General features: G+C 41.5%; 1 protein-coding gene across 2 annotated transcripts in view; it reads right to left on the bottom strand.

Moving 5' to 3' along the window:
* Window positions 1-25,790, bottom strand: part of GMIP (GEM interacting protein) — a 320,436-nt gene that overhangs the window by 226,012 nt on the left and 68,634 nt on the right. For both annotated transcript variants that reach the window (XM_078681149.1, XM_078681159.1), the window contains exon 2: window positions 15,049-15,192. In XM_078681149.1, coding sequence (XP_078537275.1) covers window positions 15,049-15,192 — 144 coding nt within the window. The remainder of the gene's footprint in view (window positions 1-15,048; window positions 15,193-25,790) is intronic.

Raw genomic sequence — 25,790 nt, forward strand, 5'->3', positions numbered from 1 at the left:
CAGCACTCCCTGGGAGCATTCGCCAACCAGGGTGTGAACCCTATGATGAAGCATATCACCCACTAGGTTGGTGAGTGAGGGTTCTTTTAAAACACCCTGTGTGTTCCAAGTCTCTGATACTCAAAAGAGGCTAAAGGAGAGGTTCTTTAGAACAAAGGCGAAAGTAGGTAGGAGACCTTTTCCAAATTTCGTTTATTGTCCTACCAAGGCTACTATAACAGGAGCATAATAAGTGTTATGTCCTGCACCTGGCTGTCTTCCTCCTTCCTAGATTGGTTACTCAAGGGAAGACAAAAGGCTCCGGCTTGGTCTAGAAACTGTTCTCCCACTAATAATTGAATCTGTTGACTGCCCCCCCCCGCCATTCCCCTACCATCACCCTTATGTTATTGTTCAGAAAAGAGTAATCAGAAATCCTTAGCTATGTAGGTCATTAGAAGTTTTAAGGGCAGCCCTGTCTCTTTCACTCAAATCAACCTAATGGAGGCAATAACTTGCACTGTCTGGGAGGCTATAGCACCACCTATACATTTTGTCACATTTAAACTAGGGAAAATAAAAAATGGATCCCAATGACCATAGTATACACACTCACACCCAACATGGGGACCTGCTAGCAGGCACCAAACGTGCAACACACACTTTGGCATACACACAGAAATGTCAGTGCAGGATCTGCATACATGCCAACAGGCCCAATTCAGGCTGGAGACTTGTTTTTTAAAGCCAAAAAGTACTTTATTTTAGCAGTCCCCCATCTAAAATTGTCTCTGCTTCAAAGATAATCTATCGGGAAAAAACAGCTCTCTATTTTTTTTGTATAAATTCTCCTTCTTAGTTATTTCAAAATGTTGTCACTTATGGATCTGGGCAACATTGCATGAGCAGGCCGATAGAATTTATGCTCTGTTTTGAAACAGGGAAAAACGTCCTTTTCAAGTACTGAGCATTCAAAAACAGTATTCAGACCCCGCTGCATGCACATTAAGGGGTCAATTACGATGCAGTTCAGAAAGCATTCTGACTGAATTGGTCTCGGAATTCTTTCTGACCCAATTGGATCCGGGTAGTCAGACTGACCGATTATGATGCATCCGGATGCTTCCGGATACGATTCGGTTGGACTCCTATTGACTTTAATGGAAGCCTGTGTTAATAACAAATTTCCACAGGCTCCCATTGAAGGAAGGGGTGGCTGGGGGAAATTGTGCATCCTGTGACAGGCACCCCATGTTGCCTGCCACACTGTGTATGTTTGGAAAATGGGGTCCCTTGGGTACCCCCAAGGGCCCCATTTGACAGGCCATGGGTGAAGGGGGCCTGCTATGGCACCCAAAGTCAGATTCCAGCAGACGATCCGAGTCGGAATAACCGATTCAGAAGGGTTGTCCAAATCTGGCATCGTAATCACTTGGTTGGAAAGCTTCAGAGTCATTCGGAAACGCGGCCCGTAGACACAGACGTTTCAGCTCCGAATGACTCAGACTTTCCGGATGACGTCTGGTTCGGATTTGGAACCGATTCAGGGCTTCCAAATCCGATTCGGTAAACCAAATCTGATTCCGAGCCCTTCAGATTGGCATCGTAATCGACCCCTTAATGTGAAATGTGGGTGCGGATGGTGTATTTCCTCATTAGAGATATATTTCTAGAACCTGCACATATGTGTGAATATCCCAGCTACTGCATCACATAGAAGGACGCAGGAAAATTAATTGGGATTTTCTCATTTAATGTAATTCATCAGTGGTACCTGAAATGTTACTTGTCGTCCACTGGCAGATTTAATGTTTCCAGACTGCAGTGATAAATAAATCTGACATGGGCAGCTTTTCTCCTGCTCCTGTGGCAGGCATGACAAATATATGGCTGTCGGATATAGAATTTCTCCTAGCCAAATACTAATTCAAGCTCTTAGATTGCCATGAGAAAATTATTTTTTTCATACAATACAAATCCTGTAATAACTGCAGTAGAACCACAACTCACACTGAGACCCACCTTATATTAAGCCCCATCATATCACAGACCCGCCATTGTCTCTTATTTTCTTCCAGGTCATTGGTAACTGCTGCTTTCTATGTCACCTTTGTACCATACATAACGTGTATTTGTAAGGCGCAAGTTCACTCGTAGGCTTCTTGCCACTGAATAACAGATGTTTATTGTTGCCCATCTCAATGATACTCAATTTATCGACCTCAGAAGGATGAAAGGCTGAGTGGACCTGCCTGGGTTTGAATCATCTGTGACCATGAGATCAAACACAGGCCCATACAGTGGATGTATTCATCTGCTAAGCCAACAGACCACACTGCATTTGCTACCCACACAGCAAGCAGAAAATAACTAGCTAGCAAGTCCCACAGATCTGCCCGTCGGAAGTCAAAAGATGGAGGAACTTCAACTTCTCATGAACACAAGCCCTGCTGCTGGCACTCATGCATTGGAATGCTACAGCTGTTTTTCTCAGCACTGAAAAGCACTGCATCCAGTGAAATCTGTGATCCACAGCAGAGGGAGCTAACACTACACCTCCATAGTAGTATAGATTCAAATATTGGAAATTGTTTGGGTGGTCTCAGTATAACGAGGGGTTACTGGGCTCTGTTTTTGACAGTTTGATTTTTTTCATCTCTCTTATCCTTTGGCATTATTACTACTGGATCCAGACCGAGCACTATCTCCTCCCATTTAGCACTGGACTTTCAGGGTAGCGTGTCATTGCTGTTTAAGACTTATTCAGAGAACTAGCGCGTGTTACAAATTCAGAACTCCATCAAGCAAACACTGATGCTGAATAAATCAATAAATAATCTGTGTTTTACTTTAAAAAAGAAAACATGCTTTAATTCATGCACGAGTAAACTCAACACGTAAAATTACAAATGAACACAAGGAAAATCAGACATTTCTAGCCCTAGACATCTGTGCAAGAAAGTGTCTAAGTGATAAAATATGCAAAGCCCTTTCTTGTGGGTGGCTCACAATGTAAAAAAACACTTCCTACTGCATTTGTAAGAGAGTTCACAGTGTGACATCTCTTCCTACTGTGTTTGTCAACCCCGTCCTACTATAGTCAACATGGAGTATGCATTTGCAATGTCTCAGTTATGAGTAATGGAACTACTGCATTGGCGGCCACACAACTGCTGCCAACAAAATGTCCATGAAGAGAAGCAGAGGAAAAGAGAAGAGAAGAGTCAAAACCCTCCTGCGTTCTGTTTTTTTCCCATTCATTTGTCTTAGTGTTTACACGAGCAGGCTGCACACAGTAGTTTATCCACACCAGTGAGAAAGCAGTGCCAGAGACACCGCTGCAGTACAAACCATGGCCACTAGATGTAAGTAGATACCCATTATACAGGTTCCCCTCCTGCTGCCCTTTTAGTTCTGAAAGGATTCACCGTCCACTAGCATGACATTAATCCGAGTACAGACAGACAGGCAGCACTGGTGTTTGTTTTGTTTTATTTTCTCAATCCCCCAGATCACCACAACAGGAAATTGCTGCATTTAATAACGACATTTTTTTGCTTAATTTTGGTTATAACTATATCCGGCTTTGGGGTGAAACGCTGGGTATAAATATGCACACCTTTCATACCGTGCAGAGACGGACTGGAGAAATAGTAACTATTCAAGCTTAAAAGTTTAACACTATTTTATTGTAATTGCAGTTATATAGCGCTTGCTTCGCCTATCGAGGCGTTGAAGTGCTTTATGACGGATAGCACCCTACTCCGTAGCCCAAGATTAGTGGTTCCCAAAGGATTACAAAATGACCCGGTGCCAGCTTTGAAAGCTACTGTTCTTGAGCTTCGAGTTATGCATTCTGGGAGTTGTAGTCTTAGTCCGCTTCTATTTAAGACATTGAGCTGAAGAACTAGATCACGGTTGATTGTAAGAGACCAGCCCAGGGCAGTAAACACTCTGGGGGAGATTTACCAAGATTTTGCGCCACAACAGTGACGCAAAACTGCGGACAATCTTTTTTTCCTAATTTACTTTCCAGTGCTAAACTGATTTAGCGCTGAAAATAACGTAAAAGTAATGCGAAGCAGCCCCCTGAGGAAACCCACACACAATACACTTGAACTGGAAGTTAAAACACCCTGCTGAGTCCTGCACTACAGCAGTGCACCTTCCGAATGGAAAATGGTCTTCACAGCACCTAACAAGCCCCCATATCAACTAAATATGTCTTTACTTTGCTATAATCGTCCAGTTTTCCTATATATCATATTTTTATGTTTAGGACATTTCTAAAATGCTAATATTTGCCGTACCCTGAAGCCTTGGAGCTAAGAAAAGCACCAATTAACCACACACCGCAGACTGCCAAGGCTGCCCGGAGGGCCACGTAGGGGACTCTCCAACAGGGTGGCCGCCTTAGTTGCACAGGAGTCTGCGTACTAGGCTCCCTGGGCTAGTGACAAGGGGGTCAGCATAACGTATCACTTCCGGCCATAGGGGGGGGGAGGCAAGGGTACAGATGCTTTCCCCCACCCACTGGGCAGCCTCTTGACCAGTAGACTTGGTGATCCTGTGGAAAAGTAAATTTTGCCATGTTCTGTGTCCCTACGTGTTCCCCATCTTATGTTATATGTGCATGATTAATATGCATATGTATTCCCTTATGATCGATTAAAGACGCAATTTTAGTTGTGTCCATCTCTAGTATGCCAGTTTTCAGTTCTCGTTAAAGCTACGAGTATTAGGCCTATGTAAAGTTATGTTGCCACGTTTTACAGTGTTCACGTTAATTCATTGAAAAGTCTCCGTTTCTAGGCCTCAAAAGGGCCCGGACACCAGATTCAGCTCCTGTCTCCTGAACCCTCGCTGAGGAGCGATACAGCCCCCACCTGTATCCCTGACCCTTCACTTACTTCCTGCCTCACAGTGCCCGGCTCGGCCTGGCTCTGCCTGCCAGTCTGCCAAGAGTATGTTATGATTCTAGTTATCAGTCCAGCCCTCCTTCTCTGCATTCCTAAGCTACTGAATCGCATCAATAGTTTCAGTCATAGTCTAGCCTTTACGTCTCCATGTAAGAGAAATACTGTATTAATGGTCATTTAATATTCCTCAACACGCACTACATATAGAATGATGCATGCACCAGTCTTAGAGTCTGTTAGCCTTTACCCTGATAACTTTTGGATTCTATCAAGATGTTCTCTAAACATCAGATACTAGATAGTGTTTAGGTACATGTCGCTCTGACACTCCAGACTTTCGTCTCCTCTTCTAGCGCAGAAGTCATAGCCCCCAGTTCCTCCTAGTAACACGTCATTGCCAGCTTGCGCGCACCACTAGGTCAGAGGTCCCGGCTCCTTAGGTAGCCCCCTCCATGTTTCCGCCCCGTTTATGACATATTCTGTTACGTTTACATCACATGTCTATGTATACGCCTCTTGTTCCACCTACTTTATGCCTTATCTTTCGCGACTGCTATGAACTCCACCCACTGCTAAGCCTACTATACTGAATGTAATGCAATTGTTTAACTATAAATATTGTGCACTGTTATTAAAAGTTACCCTTATGCTCCCAGATCCTGCCCCCCGGCAGCTGCCATCCCATTCCCATGCAGGTTGTCCTGTTCCTGTCCTTTATGCCTGATTAAAACCTGCAAACTCCGGCTACCTCGAATCTTGACTCTTATTTATTGAGCTATCTGTTATTGTATATCTAGTCAAAAATAGAACAGGTATTTAATTATTTATTTACCACAATCCACTGATGGGAGGGGTGGCCACTCCCAATAATTGATAACCATTGATTGGCGACTGCCACGGTGCAGTTTGGCTCATCAGGCGGGCTGGCCTGCCCTTGGATTGCCTGTAAGATAACCCACCATGTTGGCATATATGTTATGCAAATAAACCTGCAGCAATTTTCTCCACTAACAAGGTGTAGTGTGGTTTATTTATGTATGTTGCTGTATGATAACTGAGGAGTGTTGCTGATATTGGCACTATACTCAAGGTATTTTGGAAACAGTAACTTGTTCAGACTGCCTCTGAAGGATGGGTGATCTTTCTGTGATTGCAGTAAAGGAGGAGAGAATTGCAAAGGTAAGCAGCCACCGCTGAGAAGGCTTTCACCCCGTGTTACCTTTACAGCCCTGGGGGTGATGAGCCACTAAGACTGGCAGAAGACAAAACGCTGGGGCCAGAATATAGGCCTTGAAAATAGCCACTATGTGCAGATAAATTCGATTTTCTCTGACACAGGTGATCAATGAAGGAAACTGAGGACGGGGTTGGCGTGATTTATACATGTAGTGCAGTACTGTGCGAGGAACCGCATATTGCAATTTTTATAGATCTGCAGTTTGGTACTTCGGGCATCCACGATACATCATCCTTCAAAGGAAAGCTCTCTTGAAGACACAGAGAAAGCTCAGGAATCAAAATATCTTTTTATTAATAGGTGATCGAAAGAAACTGCTCTCGCCTTAGCTCTGAATACTTTAGCGCTTGATGTTAAAGTTTAGCTTGTCTTTCGATTCTCAGAGTCTTGGCAAATAGGAGAACTGAGTCATAAGAAAATAAAGTAATTTACCCAAGATCACAAAATGTGGTCAAATGCGTATTTTGACTTTATAACTCTGGTCTCCAGTTTGCAAACTAGACAACAAAATTACTATTTTGCAGAGTTTGCTTTAGTGAGTCGAGAATCGTTTTGTTTTTGTTAGGAGTTGGCCTAACGGCTAAGGCGCTCGACTTCGGACCTGGGGATCTGGGTTCGAGTCTCGGTAACGACGCCAAAAACCTCCTGTGATTCTGGGCAAATCACTTAATCTCCCCGTGCCTAAAAATGAAAGTGTGTGTCCTCATGTAAAAACGTAACTTGTGCTATGTAAAGCGCTCTGATACCTGATTCGGTTTGGGTCTAGTTCGCGCTATATAAAACTCTACAAAAAAAAAACATTGCTCTTCAGTTCTGCGTTTGGAATTAGACCCCTACCTCCCCAGTCCTGCCTCTGTGAACACCAAAACCAGGAACTAAACACCAAGAGACACATACATTTAGTTAAGGATTGGGTGTAAGCCGGTTCCTAGATATGGCTCTTGAGGACCAGATACTAGATATGACCCTTGATGGATGGGACCCAACGGTACAAGATCTAAGCCAGATTGGAAATTGGCTGTGATCTCGGGTCTGTTGTTCTTGGGTCTGGGTCTTGTGTAACATAAGCATAATAAAGTCCATGCAAGACTTAATTTACAGAAGTGGAAAGTAATTTAACTATGAAAAGACAAAGTGAACTATCTTGGTAAGATGAGGTCCATTCTTGGAAATGATATCTGTCTGGGCAGTGTCGTATCTCATCCGCCTGCATGTTTGCCTGTTTCCCCATGGGCTAGGATCCCTTCATTGCCGCCACTGTTTTAATGCTGAATATTACACCATAGTAGCTGAAGATAGTCCTAGAGTAACAGAGGCATGACTTGATTAGACACAGACTGCTGTGCGCACACGGCCTCCTTGCTCAGCCAACCTCAGCAATTGGCCCAACTTAGGGTCGTTTCTAGGTGTTTTGCCGCTCTAGGCGACAATTGAAAAATGCCACCCCCTCCCTTTTACTACCAGCACTCTCTCCCCCAGTCATCCAGGCTAGAAGAATGAATGCATTAGATATTCCCCAAATTAGGTTTTTTGTCGCCCTTCCCCTTTTGCCGCCCTAGGTGGCCGTCTAGTCTTGCCTAATGGTAGAAACGGCTCTGGCCCAACTGTGCATCCTTCCTGTCATTTACGCTCCACCATGCTCCATTGTATTTCATGCTTAAGCAGGGGAGCACCACTCTTACGAGATAACAAGAAACGACACATCTCCCTTTTTAACATAAAACACAACAGCACAATCTGCAACAGGCCAGCAGCATGAACTAGTCCTCTTCCATTTCATGATGCTTCACAGTCAACCAGTGAGATATGCTGAAAAACTAGAATGGGTGCAGTTGTTAAGTTGACATATTATTTCTTCACTCCTGTGAGTGATACATTTGCGTAACTAGATTCCTGCTGGAAGCTGACAGATTCCGTGGGTGTTCCCTAGTACAAAACTCCACTCCGCAGGTGACCGCGTACTGGTTTGGTGTGTTATTTTAATACTGTATGGTTGTGCAAGAGCTGAGAGCTGCATCATTACACACCCAGACAACTATTTATGGCTGGCTGGGATCCAGCAAGCATTGTATGCGCAATTCTAGCATGTGGCTCGGTGAGCAAAAATATACTCAATCACAATATTTTGTTGTACCAGCCAATAGAGCCGCTTACACCTGTTTGGCAGAACTGCCACTCAGCACAGGTCTTCAGGCACATAAAATGCACCCGACAATACAGCACGTGGCACTTTCTCAAAACCCATCAGAGGTAGCAGTCAAAGCGCTCCTCGCTGCTGGAGTAGGTGACTTTCACTTGACAGCCGGAAAGGCTAAATTTGGCCTTCCTCCAGCCTGCTGCTGTCTCCAGCTCTATCATTTCTGCCTGCTCTTCCTGGCTTATTCCAGTTCCTGGATTTGTCATGGTGTGGGCAAGGAACCTGTAAGATCTTGGATCCTCCCTGACTGATCAGCATTTGCCAGGGAGGTGTCGACTAACAGAAGCGAAGTGATCAGGGAGCAAGTCAGGAAGCGTCTTTCCTCTTGAAGTTAGCATTAAAGGTGTCTGTTAGACTTTTAATGAAAAATGTCTTTGCATCAGTTATAAGTGCTACAAAACCTATATACCATGCTCTGACATCATTCTTCTCGAAACTCCATCCTTTATATTATGATATGGATACACATTTGTCTTCGCCTTTGCCCAATATGCATTATTAGTTTAATTAGATATAATATCCACTCTTTTACTTGTATTATTTGTATTATTTGCTCATGTTAAATTGTTACAATGTAAAGCACGTTGTCGCCAACTGGTTTTGGTCCGGGGCATATAAAATTGCAAATAAATGAATTCACGTATAAACATGATCCTCTATACACTATTTGTCTCAGTCTGTCTGGTCTCACTTTGTGGCAGTAGGGAAACCTTCTCTTAACCATTTGGGGAAAGCTCTTCTGCCCCTACTAAAGTTAAGAGAGCTAGAACTGGTGGCAGTGGTTTTGACCTTCCAACCAGTCAACTCAAGGGATGACCTACCAGAAGATCGCTTTCCATTGAGGATCTTAAATCCATCTGTTATGATATATTTCACCTTATTGTCATTCTTTTGATCAGCCTTTGTGGGGTCTGAAGTGATTCATAAATTGATGACGATGAAGGGTTGTAGGGAGGGATTCAGGGAAAAGACTCCATGAAACCTTTGCCATGGTGCAGCTCTGGATTTTCAAGACAAAATGAAATTTTTCAATGTTGGTGCTCATTTTCAAATAGCAACAAAGTTATTTTTAAGGCATTTGTTGAACTTTGGCGCCTTCTTGTGGCCATTTGTGGTGGTGTCATAAGACATGTTTGTAGCACGGCCTTAACGAGGCAGGAGTATTACAGTTTCTGTCAATATTGGGAACATAGGGAATCTTTCCTTCATCCACTTAGGGTAGGGCGTCAACGAAGCGTAGTCTCAGTTGTTCCGGGTGGGAAATGCACAATCCTGTCCCTCAGTCACCAAGGAACGGAAGGTAGTAAGTAAGTCACCTTGGGAGACAGAAAGATCTTAGAGCACATCCTGATGGAACCTGTCACACTAGAACAAGCAGGGTGGAGCAGGTGACTCCTCATAACCAAGTCCGGTTAAAAATCCAAGCACAGTTCTCCCACGCACTTGTATGCACACACAACCCAGCTTGAAGATTTGATAAGAACCATCTACACCATACAAGAACCAATGGAAAGCGTAAAGAGACCTAGTCACCTCTGGCAAAGTCTACCGGAAGAGACAACCATTTGTCCATGATACATTTTATGGACAATGTAGAGTATCTGCAAACAATCTAATGGAACCTTTTTTGTGACATTTTCAAGTTTCAGCTCCATCGCAGAAGTCATAGGTTAAAAGTCTAAAAGCCAGAACACACAAGAAGCCTTAGGGCTGGAGGCGAAGATGGACATCTCAGGGGCCGAATATGTCGATATTTATCAAATTTACATGCAAGATATCCTAGTAGCACCGACTAAGGTTTCACACCACCAAACTCGTAAAACATAAAGGTCGCTGCTTCTTATCCCTCAGGGTGCCCAGAGCCTCTCATCCTATCTAGGTTAATGAAATGGCACCAAAAATTTAGAATAATCCTTTATCAGTGCATAATTATGATTCACTCTGTAGAATGTGGTATGTTGGTTTAATTCAGCCAGAGGGATAGCGCAATGAGATGAGGTTTCGCTGTTGAACAATTTACAAAGTAGCAATCACCCAGTAGCAAGTCTGAATTCCGGCAGGGCAAACTCTGCCTTTCATCCTCCAGGAGGTCGGTAGTTTGAGTACCATAAATTGGACAATAGTAACATCTATAATTTTCAACACCTTAGAGATGGCAGAAGTGTGGTATGAAGCGCTGCATAAAAACATATTATTACTAGTATGTATTGATGATTGTAATTCTCATAATAGCATGAATCGAATGAACTGGTCCCACTTGGGAAAACAAGGACCAAAATGGAAGGGATAGATGTTGTATCCCGATAGATAAAAAGAAACGTGGGTACCATTAAAAGGATTTTAGACAAAAATTGGTCCAGGCACACTTAGACAAGTTCCCTGTGAAAGTGCCACCAACTGAGCACTTACACCTTTCATCCTTGGTGCAGTGCAGACACTACAGTGATTATCACTGTTTGTAAAGTGTTGTGATGCAAAGAATTAACCTGGCATGCCCTGAGCAGAGAATGTGCTTCCTTCTTGTTGTGGCAGGTGTGCAAAAATCTAACCTCACTCGAAGTCAATCTGGAGAAGGGCGGGAACATCTAAACTAAGAAACATTAGGATCCCCATTCAAGGACAGGGCTGGGTCCAGTGACGCGGCCAGCTGCAGGCAGAAGGGAATGCTGTTCTACTGTCTAGAATGCTGATGGCTGGCTGAGTATGCCCAACCGTAGAAAGGGATGCATGTCAACATATCGAGGTCAATAATCTCGAGCTGTGCATATTTCGACTCTACAATATTGACTACCAACATATTGTCAGGGATGTATGGTTTAGTTATTATTAACTCCACATCTGCATATCTTCATTATATGTTGGTAGGTGATGGAGGTGGATATTCAAAACTTGGTATTTTGATATAACGCCCTCATAGATAAGATATATTTAGGCTTTCCTGTTTTCAGTTTCTATTTTTGGTAAGTTCTGGTGGGGTTTTATCAGGGTTTTCAATACCTTAAAAAAACAGTGTTTATCAGTGGTTAAAAATTAAGAACAATAGAAACAGTGTTTTTCTGGTGTTTATGGAACATTTTGCTTTTATTATTTCTTGCTTTCTGCACTGATAGTGCATATGTAGAGACAGTGTGCATACAGGGTGTATGAGATTCAAATACATTTAAAAAAATCAAACTTATTGTATTGCATCATACAATACTTCTTTGTGAGTCTTCGGTCATGCACACTCGCTCTTTCCTTCCCATGTAAACATTTAGCTGTGAAAAGGCCCTCTCAACATTGGCACTTGACAGGCAACACTGAAACAGCCAGTACACAATTTGCTAACTCTGGCCACTGACATGGCTTTCCATGCCAATACTGGTGTACCTGAAGATTGCGATTCTCTGGGACAGGTTCTGCAAAATATGCGTTGAACTGGGCGCATATGCCCTCAGTTATTGAATTACGCTGAACACTTGGTAGACAAGGGTGTTTTCAGACTCTAGTTTTTTTTAAATTATGTTCACTACAGCAATCATGTTTTCCTGTAAAACTCTAAGAATGCAGTAGAGTGTACTTCATGTTACATCAGTATAAATATGTTACCAGAGATCCTCATATTTCTTGACTTTTGGCATCATCCCTAAGCACAAATTCTGTAAACGGTTGCCACATGGATAATATAGCATTAATGGCCTCTAGGGCTGAGAATCACCAGCCAAATGATACAGTTGGGATTACTCTTTCATTGATGCCACAACAAAGCACAAAATGAGAAATATTTGAGTTTTAGTTCCCGCGCATAATGAAACAGTGCACCAGAATGGACTACAAAGTCAATAGACTAACTCTGAAGATTGCAAAGATGCTTTCAGCATGTAGCAAGTAGCAATGATCTCTTACAGGGAAGCACTTCAGCTCAGGTATTGATTTTGACAGATCATCACACAACTTTTTCATATACGTAGCAGAATTACTGCAAATACAAACAATATCGTCAATTCTTTGTTGAACTTGGAAAAAACTTTTAGCAGCAGCATTCCAAGTGACACTGCGTTTCATGTTTACCAAGTATCTGGTGTCATGTTGTCCCAGATGCTTGGTGACAGCATTCTTTTCACATATACCTGTCACTACACCTTGCATTGAATGTTTAAGGCCTAGGGTGTTTGGCAATTGACCTACTATCAATAATGACTAGCTAGAAATGGGGCTGATCTATCAAAGTGTTACACCCATTCTTTGTCTGTGGGTAAATGTGATATACATTTCGGGAAAGATTCGTATGAAACCAGCCATTTTACCTATCAGTGAAAGAATCAAATGTATTTCCTGATTCTCTACAGTTTACGAAATAATTAAATAAGACCTAAAACATGCTTCTAAACCCTGCATCATTAGACCAAAGACCACAAAAAGGAAAAAAGCAAAAGGGAGCAACAATATTTTAGTGACATCCCTAAACAACAAAACTCAAGCAGAATAATGTTATCTCAGTCTTCTTGCTGCTGCCTGCCTTATGTAACAAAGTTACATTGTATTGACCCCTTCAAGAATACCTCGAAGGAAGTCGCCGGTTTACTAACTTAGTGGGCAAATCACCCCTTAAACATCTATGGGAGAGTAAACCTCGTTAAAATGATTATTTTGCCGAAAATAACGTTTCTAAATAACACAATCCCTTTAACCTTTAAGAGAGAAGATATTGCCAAACTGCAAGGTAAAATTAGCACTTTTATATGGGCAAAAAAGGGTTCCAGGATAACTTGGAAAAAATTGAGAAGAGGCCTCAAAGTGGGGGGTTCAGCCTTACCAGATTTATTACTTTACTGTTATGCTTTTCATTTTAAAAATTTCAGGATCCTGATGAATAACCCAGATTCTTCATCATTAGGTCTTTTGTTTAAAGCCATGTTACGAGATACGTCTCAGGGCCATGTCTCTTTCCTGTTCAAGTACGGCGATCCAAAGTTTTACACAAAAGTAAGATTAATAATATTAAGGGCCGCCTTGAAAACATGGATGTTTATAAGGAAAAAATGGATATTCCATACTATGCGACACAGGCTCCAGTCTGGGATTCCCCCGGCACATTTTGTAATGTTACAGGAACTAGTAAAACCTGCTGCACTGAGGAGAAATCATCTCTATGCAGCCTATAGAGTACACTGGTCTCCAGAAAAGCTGACTAAGGTAACAGGGGTAGTATACAGCTGTCCAAGGTGTTAATTCACCGGTGCGGATGATGTCCATATTTTCAAGGAATGTACAGAAATTAAACCCTATTGGAATGAGGTATGTGCTTTTTAGGAAACCTTTTGGGAGAGACCAATTGAAGTACTAGTCTGCATTTCTTCGGTCTACCAAATGATTATCATAAGAACACACCTATGTATAATTTTATATTTTTTGTGATTATCTTGGCCAGGAGAGAGATTTGTAGGCTCTGGAAATCAGAAGATCCTGCAGTATTCTCAAAACGTTTAAGAAATGTGATATACACTAGTGAGAGTGACATGGCTTGTGATTCAAAAAGTAAGGTGAAGATATGGGCTAATCTGTTAATTTGTAGGGAAAAAGATACTGGGTCCAATGATTAAGCCAAAACACCGTTGGTCCAAATCTCCCAAGTAACTCGGGCGGATGAAACGGATAAAGTGAACGGGATTGGAGAAGGTATCGGTGATATCAAGAACGGAACCCCCTATCTTTATCCATAGCCTATCCGGATGGCTGGCAAAGTATGGCATGGAGTAGTAGGAGATATTCAATTTTGAGGTTTTTTCTTGGCACTATGAGGACAAAAAAAAAAAGAGCCTATGGTCTGTCTGCCAAGGGTCTAACGGGCTTTAGAAAGATGCCTGACTTAGGCTGGGAGCATTTACGCATTGCTATGGACTCAAGGGTGCAATTTGTCTGCAGTTTGTTGTCTAAAGAGAATCTGTTGGGCTCCTGATCACAAGTGTGAGTCTGGATACCATACTGTATGCAGCGGACCTGTCCAGGCCTTCTTCTGGAGGTATGGGGTTCTCCTAGTCCATATTTCTCCCACTCTGTATGAAATATTAGTGAAGTGACAGCAGTGTGTCTGGAAAGAGGGGCGTATTAGATCACAGTTTCATGAGGGTAGCCCACAGGCACAATTGCATGACCCACACAAAGGTTGCATGTTCCTCACCAAATAGCAAAAACAGACTACCCACAATTACCACGAGTGCCAAGCATTGATCTCTGTTTTAGGACAGGGGTCTCAGAAAGTGTACCCTCATCTACTCGGGACAGAGGACGCAGGAAGCTTCCATTCGGGGTAGCGGACCCCAGAGACCTACTTGCAGCTGCTTGGGGTAGGTGACCCAAGAGACTTCCTGTCCGCTGGTCACTGCACGAAGCCCAGAGAGATTTCTTGCAACTTTTTAGAGCTTGCGAGAAAGGGAAGCGCTCACTCAGTCACCCATGGAAAGCTCTCTCACGCATGCTCTGAGTTATAAAGCAAGAGATGCTGTACTTCAGTGGTTGGTACAAGGATTCTTTGAGGTAAATCATCTCAACAGTCAAGGAAGGGAAAACATGGGTCTGGACAAGCCCATAAGTATACTCCAGGTACTATCATACTCTACGACATTGCAGACCACCCCCGCAACTCCAGGATTGGTTTCCAATTAAACCTTTTCTTCATCATAATAACCACTGTTTCAGAAGAGTGCATTGACGCGTGGATAAGTACCGGCACCTACCATTGATCTTCTCAATGAGGGAGGTTGTGGCCGCCTGGATGCTGCTAGCGTTCAAAGTGGGGTACTCGGCCAGGAAGACGCAGATGGCCTGCAGGAGCTCAGTAAGTTCCTCCTCCATTGCATCCTTAGAGGGGGGCACACACCCTAGAAAGAAAGGAAAAACACAGCAACACTGTTAGATGATTGTTCTTTTGAGGGTAATTGTGCCTCTTTACCTTCCATTTTCAGAAATAAAATAAAGGCCCATTCATGTAATTAGTTTGTGTCATTTCTCCACAATGATAAATAATCCAGTTCCCATGTCCACTTGTCTGAGATCCCACCTTAAATGTTGGTCTTTGCAAGGTTTGTCTCCCCTCTTTACTTTTGTTAGTTTTGTGATGGTTGAGTGACCTTGCTGAAGTCATGTCTATAGATCTAGGAGGTAAGGTCCTGCTTAAAAAGCAGGGATGGGGGTGTGAGGGTCACTAGAGACCCTCCACTGTGTAACCTCTCATCTACGGGTGGCGATGTCACACTGCAGGCATCTGTTTTGGTAGACTGCCTCTGAACATAACCTAGATGTGAATCAAGATATGATCCAAGCAATTACTCTGCAGATAGATTGTGACCTTCATTGAGAACACTCACAGGAATATAATCTCCTGCGACCCAGCAGCCTCCAGCATTTCAAGTCACCTGAGACAAGTGGCATGTCTGGGGACAACTCACCGTCATCCTGTATACTAGAGCAACCATATACTCTGAACAGTCCTAAATCTAGCACCAAAACCCTTTCTGCTGTTTCTACAAACGCAATTGGGTCAATTGAATGCTACACATTGAATTTAACCGCTGTCTCTGAAAGAGATAGACAGAGTAACTTTATACAGTGACTACATTTTTAGATTAGTAAAATTCTCAAAGACTATGCACTAAAAATCAATGCAAATTGTACATTTCTGTGCATGGTGTGCCCATGGAATATTGAAATCACAATATCAATAGGCCGCAGTATCAAGGACAGAACACCAAAAACACAATATCAACAGAACAGCATTTGTTTTCGGACATCCTCATTGCTCATTCATCACCCCTACTTTTCATCCCTTATTCTCGTTCATCATCCCTACTGCTCTTCCATCATCCCTACTTCTCATCCATCACCCCCACATTTCATCCATCATCCCTACTTTTCATCCATCATCCCTACTTCTCATCCTTACTTCTCTTCAACCCACCCTATTTCTCATCACCTACCATGCTTCTCATCCCTTCTTTTCAATCACCATCCCTTCTTCTGTTTCATCAGCTCTACATCTCATCCCTGCTTCTCATCCATCATCCCTACTTCTCTTCCATCAGCTCTACATCTCATTACTACGTCTATCCACCATCCTTACTTCTCATCCATCAGTGCTACTACTCATCCCTCATTCCTACTTCTCATCCCAACTTCTAATCCATCATCCCGACGTATGTATCATCCCTACTTCTCATCCCTGCTTCTCTCCCTACTTCTCATCCATCATTCCCACTTCTCATCCATAAACCCCTTCTCATTTCTATTTCTCATCCATCCTCCCTACTTCTCAATCCTCATTCCTACTTCTCATCCATCATCCCTACTGCTTTTCCACCATCCCTACTTCACACCCTCTTCTCAGCCATAATCCCTACTTCTCACGCATAATCCCTACTTATCATCTCTACTTCTCATCCACCATCCCTACTTGTCATTCCTACTTCCATTCATCATTCTTACTTCTCAACCATCAGTCCCACTTCTCTTCCATCAGCCCTGCTTCTCATCTCTCATTCCTACTTCTCATCCCAACTTCTCATCCATCACCCCTACTTCTTATCACTACTTCTCATCCATCATCCCTACATCTTATTCATCATCTCTACTTCTCATCCAGCATCCCAACATCTTATTCATCATCCCTACTTCTCATCACAAAGCCTCATCCATCATTCCTACTTCTCATTCCTCATCCCTCAGTCATACCAACACTCCATTCAATGTTGTGAAACACCCCTTCACACGGATTGGTTGGCAACAGCCAATCAGAGGTAGGAGAGAGGGCTACATTCTTTTGGCCTAGCCACTGAAAAAACAGCCCTCTCATTGCACATGCTGGTTGAGGATAGAGGAGAGGAAATGCAACTGGTGTTTGCATCCAGTGAATCCAATGAGGTACATCATTTTATTTTATTTAAGTAAGTACTTTTCAGTCTAAACAGGCCTCTGTGAAAGGCTATCATTTGTGGGAAGACAAGCAGGGCCAGACTGGGAACCCAAAGCAGCTCTGGCAAATTGCGTCAGACCAGCCCCCAAACGGAGCATAGCGTGCAAGCCTAACCACTACAAGGGGGTTTGGGGGGGCTCTCTCTCATAGAAATCTGGGAATATACTGCGAAAATGGTACATTCCATTTAGCATTATATACTCAATTGCATTCGTTTTTAAATCATAGTAAATGATGACCTTACAGTGCACAAGGATACAACAATCTTTTTTGGGACTCTTCAATGATTCCCTCACTATCACCCTCCAACAGTGGCTCTCATCTCTCCATAAACCCATTCTCACAGGTATTTAATTTGTTTTATAGCGCCTCTCATACCAGTGTAGGGCGTTGGAGCATTTTACATCACACACACATACAGAGAAAATGAGTCATATGTATGTAAATCAGCGTACAGAAAATATCACATAAGACAAAGGGGACTACACGGTGTAGGATCCACATATCCGTGCTAGTAGGCATTTTTTAAGAGTAATTGGTCAGGGGAAGCACAAACAAACAGGATTCAAAACGTAACACAGTGGTTAGGGTTGACTTTACTAATAAGAACTTATTTCTACACACAAAAATAACAGAACTTTCTTACCCAGATTACAATTGTAACTTATGAACTGCACAGTAACAAAATGATCTCTGCGACAAAAGTAGCAACCCACAGCGCTATGCACATAAAATACTATTCTGTGATCTGCATCATACCCTCTGCTCTACCTTAGATGAGTCAAACTGTCTCTAGACAAAACTCAGATCTCTCTCCAGCAGGTACATTAATCACCAGAGTTGTCTTGGCACTTTAATTGTTGCCTGAAAACTGTTGAATATACAAGGAACTCTGCAGTGCTTCTGAAAATGCTGGCTTCTACAAAACCAGCCCCCAGTACCCAGGGAAAACACCTGATGCCAAGTATGGCAAGTTGGCCTTGAAGACAAGAGGCCTCCTGCATAAGCCATACATATACACTGGGAGAGAGAGAGAGAGCTATACAGTTCATCAGGAAACCTTTTCTGGTTTCAGTTTCATATGTAACAACTCTGTCCAGGTTTTGCTCTTCTTGGTTTCCTGCACAACTGAAGCCCAGCCCCTGACATCTGCAAACTGCAATGAAAGAAAGAAGCACAGCTCTCAGAGCTAAAGGCAGCCTCAGACTAAAACATTTTTTGTTACAAATAAAACTAAAACTAGAAACAATTTCTGATGAGCTGTAAACACCCTGTCTCTAAGAGTTGATTTTAAACATTTTCTTTGTTACTATTTTAAATGGAAACCAGACAAGGTTTCTGATGACCTGTATACCCCTGTCTCCAAGTGTTTATTTATGGCCCAAACCAAGGGCCCCTGTCTTTCCTAAACCATCAGAGCTCTCTGCAGAGGCCTGTGTAAATAAAATGTCACTTAAATAAAATGAAATGCTGTGGAGCCTTGGGTTAATTGGAAGCAAACTGCACAATGTGCAATGGGAAGGCTATTTTATTCAGTGGCTAGATCAGTAGAATGCAGCCCCCTCTCTTAACTTTCATTGGCTGTTCACAACCAATCACTATGAAGGTGTGTTTCACAATTCTGAAAGTGTGCTGGTGTGGCTGAGGGATGAGGAATGAGAAGTAGGGATGGTGGACAAAGTATGAGAAGTAGGGATGAGACGTAGGGAAGATGGGTGAGAGCATGGGATGAGAAGTAGGGATGAAATGTTTGGAGGATGGATGAGAAGTAAAGAAGATGAGTGAGAAGTATGGATGATGGATGAGAAGTAGTAATGATGAATGATGGGTCAGAAGTAGGGATAATGGCTGATGCATGAGAATTAAGGAAGATGAATGAGAAGTAGGAATGAGCAGCAGGGATGAGAAGTGGGATTGATGTAAGAGAAGTAGGGATGATGGATAAGAAGTGGGGATGATGGGAGGAACATAGGAATGATGGATGAGAAGTAGGAATGAGAAGCAAGGATGAGGGATGAGAAGTAGGGATAATGGAGCAGGAGTAGGGATGATGGATGAAAGGTAGGTATAAGAGGCATGGATTAGAGATGAGAAATAGTGATGATGGAAGAGAAGTAGGGATGATGGATAAAAAGTAGGGATAAGAAGGAGGGATGCGCCATTAAAAGAAGAGATGTTGGAAGATAAAAAAGGATGAGAAGCAGGGATGAGAAGTAGGGATGATGAATCAGAAGTAGGAATGTTGAATGAGAAGTTGGGATGAGAATCAGGGAAGAGAAGTAGGGGTGATAGATCAGAAGTAGGGATAAGAATCTAGGGATGATGGATGAGAAGGAGGATTGAGGGATGAGAAGTAGGTATGATGGAAGAGAAGTAGGGATACTGGATGACAAGTAGGGATAATGGATCAGAAGTAAGAATGATAGATGAGAAGTAGGGATGATGGATTAGAAGTAGGGTTGAGAAGTAGCATTGACAAGTAGAGGTGATGAATGAGAAGTAGGGATGAGAAACAGGGAGGAGGAATGAGGAGTAGGGTTGATGGAAGAGAAGTATGGATGATGGATGAGAAATAGCGATGAGGAGTGAGGATGTATGCGCCTCTTCAAGGTACGTAGATGTGAAGTTAGGAATAGTAAATCTATACTTCCATTTATGCATATACTTTTTGGTATTTTGTCCCTCAATATTCTGTCCTCGATATTCTTGAACAACGATCTTCTTGGTGTCGATATTCAGCAGTACAACCTTGTGTAAGTAATCCACATGCTAAGATTAAGCTTCAAATGGAGTGTCAAGTCAAGTCAAGAAAACTTTATTCGGTTGTTTAAAGTGACAACCATAAAAGCATTACACACTATACATATTAAGTCATATTAGCATAGAAAAACACAGTTAAAAATGACATAACAAGGGAACGCTCGCGATAAGTTACTGGCAGGATAAACATTCAGGTTATTAAAATAGAAATATTCTAAAAGCAAAATAGTATTATCATTTCAATCAACAATGCTAATATCCTTCCATACTTTTCCTAAATTTGATTGACAGTTTTAAAAAGATACATACAAACAGGGTACAATCGCTATTTAGCATCTGGAGATAATAAAGTGCTGGTCTGAATTGAGAAAAGTTCAATTTTTTGAGACAAGGTTTTAAGTATAGCCTCCTTGGTATATTATAAAAAGGACAAAAGAATAAAAAGTGTGCCAGGTCTTGCGGAGACTTTTCGTCGCAGCCGCAAGCCGGCAACACTTGTCCACGGTAAAATCCCTTAGGGACAGCCAGAAGTAAGTGGAATAAATCCAGCCTGAACCTTGTCGAAAAAAAACGGTCATAGCTTGACATTTGCCATGATAGGTACGGTTCCATGAGCAAAGTTGTTTTTATTAATACATGTTTTCGTACACTACCTTTCCTCATTTCTACAGTCTCCCTGGCTAAATATCTGGATGAGATAAAAGCCTTCTTCACAAAAATAACATCCAGTTTCGTAATGGAGTTTGGTGTTGAGAAGAGTTCAGGTCGCCCTATATCGTTAAAACAATTGCTCAGGTACTTTATCCAGGGAACCTTCAGCTTATTTTCCCATGTTAACGCTTCTCTCAGTATGAGCTGAGTAAGTGGTATGTCGTCATTTAACCAACAATTTAGCCAACATACTAAAGGATTTACTGCCATTTTATCACTTAAAAATGGAATACCCAGCTCTTCATGTACAGAAAAATGTGCTGTACCCCTAGGAACTCTTAGTAGCTGCTTGAGAAAATTGTTTTCAACTATCTCTAGTGCTCCTAATGGCGCGTATCCCCATATCTCGCTGCCGTAGCATGCAGTAGTAACACTCTTGGCCTGGTAAAGTTGGGTGGAAAATGGGCTATTGCCCATTTTCCTCGAAAAGTCAAATATTGCCGCATTTGCCCTGATTACCTCTCCCTTTTTTTTTTGTATTACGGGTCCCCAGTTCAGTTCAGTTGATGGTCGAACAGGACTCCGAGATAGGAGAATGTATTTGTTACGGGGATTAATACTCCATTAACATTTAGGTGATTTGGCTTTTTGTTACCTTGGCCAACCTTCATTATGAAAGATTTAGAGTTGTTTATACTCAAATCTCTGGATTTCATAAAAGTAAAAAAAGAATTTAATAGAGTTTGAAGGCCATTAGCAGTTCTGGATAAAAGGACTGCGTCATCCGCATATAGCAGAACCGGCAGTCCCTTTCGTCCAATATAAGGATAATCTGCCTTTGTTCTTAAAAGGTGCTCCTCCAGGTCGTTTATATATAAATTAAAAAGGAACGGAGTCAAAATGCATCCTTGTCGAACTACCCGGTACACTCCAAAATCTTTTGTTACGTTCAAATCTTGAGTGTACCTAACGTTGGCTCTCGTATCAGAATGCATGTCTTCTAAGAGGTTAATTAAGTTCTGCTCTACGCCCATTTTCGCCATGGCGTCCCAGAGCTTTCTGCGGCTTACACAATCGAAAGCCGACGAGAGATCCATGAACGCCATGTGAATTGTTCCTTGTCGGGCCTTGGTGTACTTCCCTATGATTAGGTACAAATTTAGGCATTGGGTAATCGTAGAGTGGCCGGGCCTGAATCCGTATTGAATTGGGGATATTACATTATTTTCATCAGACCATGTGACCAGTCTGTTTAAAATTACTCCCCCCACTACTTTAGCAACTGAGTTGATTAAAGAAATTGCTCTATAGCAGAGGGAGCTATTACGGTCACCTTTTTTTAACACGGGTACGATGGTAGATACCCCCCAAGACTTTGGGCAACCACGGGCCACAGCCGCATTAAGTACGGCTGTAAGGACTGGTGCCCATAGTGATATACTGGATTTAAAAAGGTCCGGTGGAAGACCGTCCGGTCCTGGAGACTTATTGCTTGTCAGCCCTTCAATTCCCTTTGCAACCTCATTTGTTGAGAAGAGCAATGAATTTTCTTTAGATTTAACCGGAATGTATTCAGCCTGCTACTCATTATTTTTAAAAATGGAACTAAAATAAGTAACCCACTCTTCCTCTGGGATATTTGTACCCACAGTGGAATTTCTTGGCTGATCAAACAAGGGTTATAATATCCCAAAACTTGGAGCTATTTTTCAATGTTTCAGGATCTAGGAGAGTCTCCCAGACACTTTTCTTTACCTCTCTCCTTCGGTTATCGAGGGACTTTTTGTACCTAGCACGCATAACCTTAATAAGCGCCGGATCTCTAGGTTTTGTTTTCAGTGCAATCTTGAGCTCACGGCTGGCCTTGGAGCAAACTTTGTCAAACGACTTTGGATTACTATTTACATCCCCTTTGGCTGGCACCGTTAGCAACGACCCCACTGTTAAGGCAATATCCTCAAAGGATGCAAGGATTTGCTGCGGTAATAATACAGGTGATATACAGACTGAATGTTCAGAGCTACACATGTTATTAATGGAGGTATACAGATTTTCACAGTTCACCAATGACTATTTTAAGCGACGCTTTCCATTTGTACATTTTATGGACCCTCGATCCACACATGGTTTTCGTTGTTCAAAGATTTTCCCCACATTTTAATACATATAGGGTTATGATCGCTGTAAATGCTCATTTGAATGCAATAGTCCAGAACTGTATTAGCGAGATTAACAGACAATAAAATATGATCTATGTATGAACCTGTTGCGTGGCCTTTAAATGTGAGAATAGGAAAGAGAGTTTGATCCGCCACCGTAGACATTGCTGTGATTAAGTTATTTTCGTTTGACAAAAAACAACCTAGGCAACTTGAAGTATAAAGGGACATAGATCGATGTAGAAGGACACAGGCTGTCAATTATTGTAAGGGCAGTATTTTATTATCAAATTTTAAAAACACAATGAGCAATGGCATAAAGCAAAATTAAATGCAAATTAGTCAAAAAAATGTTACAAAATAAAAATTCATGAGTGGTGCATTATACATAGAATTATTTATAAAGTGATTTGTACATAATATGGAGACGATTAAATTAAAAACAGTCAACAGATATAAACAATGGCAAAAATGGTTAAAAAGGTGGCACAATATTTCTCTACGCGCGTTTCGGCGACCAGCGCCTTCTTCTGGAGTTGCCACGTGAATTTCTAAAAAGTTGGAAAAAAGTCATACAAGAAAATACAATTATTTATAACAGATAATCTGACACATTAAAAATAAGCAAACATGTCAACAATAATTCAGCCATAAAGTGAACCCTTCTATTTTTCTAGATAACATCATGTAATTGATAAAACTGTTAGTCTTTGTTCATTTCCTTACTTATTCTGACCCTACAACAAGATGGGAGAAAGAGAAAGGGGGGGTTGGGGGGGGGGGGGTTTGGTTTTTTTCTTTGGTTGATCTTTTATTCAGTATGTGGGGACTTCTCCATTCTCCATTTAGCCGATTGTAGATAAACCTATCGATAAGCCTATATAAATGGGATGATTTTTGTTATACATCACTACTCCAGGTTCTATCATTCCCAGTATTTTAGTAGGTGCTCTAGTCTTATAACTAGGGAGTTGGCTTTCAAGCAGAGAATAGCTATTAATGTATCGTATATGTACTTACAAGCAGCACTGAAGTGGAGATAGTGCACCGTGATCTGAGGTTTCTTGTTTTAATCTCTTTAAAACGTTGTAGCAGGCTATGTTAAGGCTTTAGGAAAAAAAGAGAGATTTCAGATTGTAATCAATTACTTGTCTTTTGTGGTAGACAGGTACTTCATGTTCTCTTTCGTTACCGAAAATCGGTTGTTTTATTGTTTCAAAGAATTACCTGATAGATTTACACTCTATAGATTTTATATCGCTTCTACTACATTCGTTCTGGATATTCGGTCATCTCATCATGTTGATAAAGGTATCTTCCACTTCTCTTCTATTTCAAGGCCCTGTGGTGCAGGAGATATGTTTACAGTCTGCGGGGTTTAAATACTATACAGGCTGTTGATATTTTTCCTGTCTGTTCTTAAGGTGATCAAGGGGAGAAAAGGGGCATTTTCTTTTTTTTTAAAATAATAATAAAACAAGCTCTTTGGTTCCATTAATTTCACTTTTAGTATTTTAGCGTTGAATGAATATCATATCGTTTCATTGTATGCAGACAACCACTCTATATTATTCATCTAATTGTTATCTAAGAGAAAGAAACATTTGGCGTTTTATAAATATTTTCATATAGCTAGTTAATTCAAAAAGTGCGACTCCTTAATGCCGAAAAGTGCGACTGCTGTTGCAGATAGTTTCTGATATGTGAAAGCAGAAACGCTGAAATACATAAAAACTGATGTCTGTCTAATGGACTATTTCCATTTCTTCTTTAAGCTATTTATAGAAAACGGAAAAATAGCCATTCTTACCCAAGAAATAGAATCAAGCTCCTCGTTGGACTTATAGTGAAGAATCTTGAATCTGGTTAGGTGATTTGGATCGAGTATAATGTTTTAAAAGATCTCCCTGCCTAAAAAAACACATGGGAGGTAGGGTTAGGAAGGGCATACATTTATGCTATTGCGGTGATCTAATTTGGGGAGCGAGGCAGGTTCAATCTGACTTACCCGAAGATAGACGGCAGGGCTCCTTGATTCCCTCGAGGTAACGCACAGACTCGCGTCTCGACCGGGATAAATGATGAATGGATGTATGTTTCTGGGGCCGCGTTTATATATCGATAGCCACGGGTCAAATGGATTTCAGCTGAAAGATTGTTTATTTTGCTGAAGGTAGAGATAGGACTTCCTTTCTAAGGAACCCTTGTGACGGAAGATTTGATTAACGTTTATTTTCACTGAAGATAGAAATAGGACTGTCTTCCTTGTCCTTTTGGAAACCTCGTGGCATCCATTTCTGGAAGATGCAAGGTTAGAAACTGAGGATAGAGATAGGACTGCCTTCCTTGTTCTTTAAGAAACCTCGTGGCATCCATTTCTGAGAGATGCGAGGTTAGAAACTGAAGATAGAGATAGGACTGCCTTCCTTGTTTTTTTAGAAACCTCATGGCATCCATTTCTGAGAGATGCGAGGTTAGAAACAAAAGGAGGACTTATCAGCTTGTGAATTAATATACAATCCTATTCTTTGTCAGTGGCATCAATGGACTTTTATGAAGTTTTATATAAACATTATTGATTTTGTTTTAAATAAAATGAGAATAAAAATAAAAATAAAATTAGAACAATAGAGGAAAATTTAGGTATTGTTTAACTCTAAAAAACTAATGTTTATAAAAGTCTAGAGCAAAATGATAACTTCGATTTAATCAATGAGATTAGAGAAACACCACAGGATAAAATTGAATTTCACTTTTTAGCCGTTTCTTAACACACTGTTATTCCCATAATTATATATGGTCTCTGAGTCTCCAAAATATTGCCTTATTTTGAGCCTTATATTCCTTTTCTCTAATCTCATAAAAGTCCATTGATGCCACTGACAAAGAATAGGATTGTATATTAATTCACAAGCTGATAAGTCCTCCTTTTGTTTCTAAC

The sequence above is a fragment of the Lissotriton helveticus genome, chromosome 1_1 (assembly GCF_964261635.1).
Source record: "Lissotriton helveticus chromosome 1_1, aLisHel1.1, whole genome shotgun sequence".
Classification (NCBI taxonomy): domain Eukaryota; kingdom Metazoa; phylum Chordata; class Amphibia; order Caudata; family Salamandridae; genus Lissotriton; species Lissotriton helveticus.